The following is a 4,683-nucleotide window of genomic DNA, read 5'->3' on the forward strand; positions in this document are numbered from 1 at the left end:
TTAACTGGGTGTAGTGGCGGGTGCCTGTAGTCCCAGCTACTCAGGAGGCTGAGGCAAGAGTATGGCTCAAACCAGGGAAGCAGAGGCTGCAAGAGCCGAGATTGCACCACTGCACTCCAGCCTCGGCAATAAAGCGAGACTCTGTTTAAAACAAAAAAAAGAAAAGAAAGAAAGAACAGAAAATGTACAAGAAATCTTATAAAACTCAACAATTAGAAAATCTACAACCCAATTTTTAAAATAGGCCAAAACCTTAACAGACCTTTACCGAAGTATCTTACCAGCAGCCGGGAGAGCAGGAATGTGTGTTACTAAAGGTTACAGAGTTTCTGTTTGGGTGATGAAGAAGTTTTGGAAATGGTGATGATTGTTGCACAACATTGTAAATAAATAATGCCAATGAATTGTAGCTTAGAATTGCTAAAATGGCAAACTTTTTGTTATACTGTATATATTTTATCATATTTTAAATAATAATGTAATATACCAAGTATTATTGAATTGTACACTCTAAATGGGTGAATTATTGGCATGTGAATTATGTTTCTATAAGGCTGTTCAAAAATATGTGCCCACAAAATGTAAAAATCCATACCTTTATTTTTTATTTTTATTTTTTTTATTATCAGTCTCTGTAGAGACTGTCAAAAATTGCCAGTGCCGACTGTATTGCGCAAGTCATCACGGCGGGGTATTAGGAAAAGTTTTCAATTAGCAATAATTGCGCTTCGGATAAACCTCATTGGCTATGATACTGCCACTGTACAAAGCTAAAAAAATCCATACCTTTTTAGGTGAAAAACAATTATTTTTGGTGCTTTGGAAATACTGGCCCTCATAGCGGTTTCTTGCTTGGTTTCACAAAAGGAGCAGTGAATTTGGTTGTTTCAGGTTAGTGTGTCTTGTTGAAAAAACATTGGAGATAGTCCTGTTACGGAAAAAAAGGATTTGGTGACCAAATTGGATCAACAACAGCCTGCACTCTCTGTTTCTATTGGAATTTTGCAAGTGCTGTGGAAATGTAATCCTCAGTGCTTTTCTCAAAGTCAACAAGTCCAGAAGATAACAGTCTCACTAGCTGGAGCTGGTTACCCATAAGTCCACCTAGGAAGTGTTTCTTTCTCGTTACTGAAATGCAGTTGAGTGCCTACCTCACTTATAATCTATACATCAGCATTTTTTTTTTTTTTTTGAGATGGAGTCTCGCTCTGTCACCCAGGCTGGAGTGCAGTGGCACAATCTTGGCTCACTGCAACCTCCACCTACCAGTTCAAGCGATTCTCCTGCCTCAGCCTCCTGAGAAGTTGGGACTACAGGCGAGCACCACCACACCCAGCTCATTTTTATATTTTTAGTAGAGATGGGGCTAGGCTGGCCTCAAACTCCTGGCCTCCAGTGATTCTGCCCGCCTCAGCCTCCCAAAGTGCTAGGATTACAGGTGTGAGCCACCATGCCCAGCCTATAAATCAGCATTTTTAACTTTTCTGTTTTTTTCAGAATACTACTGACTTTGCAATTTTCACCAGTGAAATCAGGCAGCTGTTTTATGACATTCATATCATTGCTAAAGTGATCTGGTGACAAAAATGACTCTCAGGGTTTGGGGGTGGCCTATAATAAAGACAGCAGAACAGAGATAAATTAGATCCGATATACACAGGAGATATCCTCAATGTGGCTAGGTGTTTGGTTCTGCAAACGATTAACTGGAAGAAGAAGATGAGCACAGATTTTGTTTGCAGCGGACCCATTAGCACTTTACTTAAGAGTATGTGGAATTTCTTTCCAGCAATCTTTTTTTTTTTTTTTGAGACAGAGTTTTGCTCTTGTTACCCAGGCTGGAGTGCAATGGCGCAATCTCGGCTCACCGCAACCTCCGTCTCCTGGGTTCAGGCAATTCTCCTGCCTCAGCCTCCTGAGTAGCTGGGATTACAGGCACGCACCACCATGCCCAGCTAATTTTTTGTATTTTTAGTAGAGACGGGGTTTCACCATGTTGACCAGGATGGTCTTGATCTCTTGACCTCGTGATCCACCCGCCTCGGCCTCCCAAAGTGCTGGGATTACAGGCTTGAGCCACCGCGCCCGGCCCTTTCCAGCAATCTTTAGCAGTTTGAGCTGAGAAATAAAGCCCAGTGCTGAATAAGTAATAGGATTCTATTCTCCAATTCTGGTAAGTGAAACTTTCAGCAATAGATGTGCTATTATAATTTAGGAAGAAAAAATACACATTTGTATAATTCTGCAAGAAAACTTTTTTGGTGTCTGCCCCTTGTTTACTCCTTATTGCTGCCTGCCTTCTACTGCCACCCACCCCATGCCCACATCCCCACTTACAGATGAACTTTTGGCATTACGGTGAAGAAAATTCGAGAGGTAAACCAAGGCACTAGATTCCATTCTCTCTTTCCAAAACATTTCACAGCTTTAGTCCAAAATATAAGAGCTCAAGACTAAGAGTCTAGAATTTTTTTTTTTTTTTAATGGAGTCTTGCTCTGTTGCCAGGCTGGAGTGCAATATGCAATCTCAGCTTACTGCAACCTCCCCCTCCTGGGTTCAAGCAATTCTCCTGCCTCAGCCTCCCGAGTAGCTGGGACTACAGGCACGTGCCACCATGCTCAGCTACTTTTTGTATTTTTAGTAGAGACGGGGTTTTGCCATGTTGGCCAGGATGGTCTTGATCTCTTGACCTTGTGATCCACCTGCCTTGGCCTCCCAAAGTGCTGGGATTGCGAACATGAGCCACTGCGCCTGGCCTGAGTCTAGAATGTTTTATAGCTAGTTCCCAGTCTGGGCCTTACAGACCCCTCTGGGGTGAGGGAGGGTCATAAACTTTTTGGAAAAAATCGTAAATTTCTTATATGCACAAAGCTATTTCAATAGACTGAATAAATCCCACTATATTTCCAGTTTTATAATCAGATATTTTGTTGAGTGCGTTTAAAAATATAATTGAATTCATAGTAACTTTTGGCCAGTACATCCCTAAAAAAAAATACCATCATCATGGACTTCCTCTTTATTTCATTTATTTATTTATTTAGGACAGAGACTCACTCTGTCACCCAGGCTGAAGAGCAATGGTACGATCTTGGCTCACTACAACCTCTGCCTCCCGGGTTCAAGCGATTCTTGTGCCTCACTCTCCCAAGTAGCTGGGATTACAGGTACCTGCCACCATGCCCAACTAATTTTTGTATTTTTAGTAGAGACAGGGTTTCACCGTGTTGGCCAGGGTGGTCTCGAACTCCTGACCTCAGGTGATCTGCCTGCCTTGGCCTCCAAAAGTGCTGGGATTACAGGCATGAGCCATCACGTCCAGCCTATTTCTTTTAAAATTAAAGTTATAAAGCCATCTCTCATACTAAACAAATATAGTAAACAGCCCTGAGAAAACCCAGGGCTGAGAGCATAGCAAGACAAAGTGTCCAGGGATCCCGAATTCCTACCTGAAGGGAGCATTCACATTCGGATGGAATGGGGAGTGACAGGAGAGTGAAAACTTCGTTCTTGTAGGTGCATTTCTCACTCTTTAAACATATGATGCGGTAACTGAGCTGCCCTTCAAACAGCCGGGTGACGATGGATGTCTCAGTGGTAATTGACTTCCTGCAGCATCTCTGAGTAGATCCTTTCTCATATGAACTCCTCCAGGGATAGTGGTACTGAATCAAGGAGCAAATTTCACCCAAATCAATTATTGGTTATTTTAAAAAGGTTGTGGCAACATGGTGAGACTCCATCTCTAAAATAAAAACCAAAACATTAGCCAGGTATTGTGGCACATGTCTGTGGTGCCAGCTACTCGGGAGGCTGAGGTTGGAGGATAAGTTGAACCCAGGGTTCGAGGCTGCAGTGAACTGTGTTGGCGCTATTACACTCCAGCCTGGGTGGCAGAGCGAGACTATGTTTCAAAAAAAAAAGTTTTCAATAAAATGATTGATTTTTTTTTCTATCAGAATAATACATTGCTACCAGAAACCACTTAAGTTTTAGATTCAGACAATAGAGTAAGATATTCTTGAAAGTATATATATATATATATATATATATATATATATATATATACATATCATGTGTGATTTCTGATAATTCAGATATTTTCCCTTTAGGTGAAACAGAGGAATGATGACAGCCTAACTCTGGTAAAACATACATTCATGACCCCATAAGCTACCAGCCTTGGGAGCTAGTTTTTCCTGGGAAGGGGGTAAGCAAGCTAAATTCGTGTTACATCACTCAAGCACATCTAAAGGTAAAATATTAAGAAATCCAATCTTTCCTCTCTCCAGTCCCTTCAGGTTACATTCTGTAGCCTTTTATCCTTTAACTTCTAGAAATAACTTTTTTAAAAGAGTAAATCTTGGCCAGGCATGGTGGCTCACACCTGTAATCCTGGTGCTTTGGGAGGCTGAGGCAGGAGGATCATTTGAGACTAGGAGTTTGAGATCAGATTTGGTAACATGGCGAAATCCAGTCTCTACAGGGTTAATTTTTTTTTAAAAAAAGATAAAAGATAAGACAGCAAATCTTAAATTCCTAAGGCAGCCTGACTGAACTAAACTTGTGGCCTGGTTTGGATCTAGTTCATACTCAGCAACAGCATTTCTGGGGCACACCCTGAATTTTCAGTGATTTAAGAACCTCAGTAGAAGATATATTTTCTCTTTTTTTTTTTTTTT

At 41.2% G+C, this 4,683-nt stretch overlaps 1 protein-coding gene and 1 non-coding gene across 2 annotated transcripts in view; both read right to left on the bottom strand.

Moving 5' to 3' along the window:
* Positions 1 to 4,683, bottom strand: part of USP50 (ubiquitin specific peptidase 50) — a 56,473-nt gene that overhangs the window by 46,287 nt on the left and 5,503 nt on the right. The window contains 3 exon segments of the mRNA XM_017517884.2: positions 787 to 907; positions 910 to 928; positions 3,451 to 3,666. Coding sequence (XP_017373373.1) covers positions 787 to 907; positions 910 to 928; positions 3,451 to 3,666 — 356 coding nt within the window.
* On the bottom strand, positions 630 to 772 carry LOC119469420. The gene has a single exon (XR_005198218.1). It is a non-coding gene; the product is annotated as a U4 spliceosomal RNA (small nuclear RNA).

This window comes from Cebus imitator, unplaced genomic scaffold (assembly GCF_001604975.1).
Source record: "Cebus imitator isolate Cc_AM_T3 unplaced genomic scaffold, Cebus_imitator-1.0 Scaffold651, whole genome shotgun sequence".
In the NCBI taxonomy this organism is placed as follows: Eukaryota; Metazoa; Chordata; class Mammalia; order Primates; family Cebidae; genus Cebus; species Cebus imitator.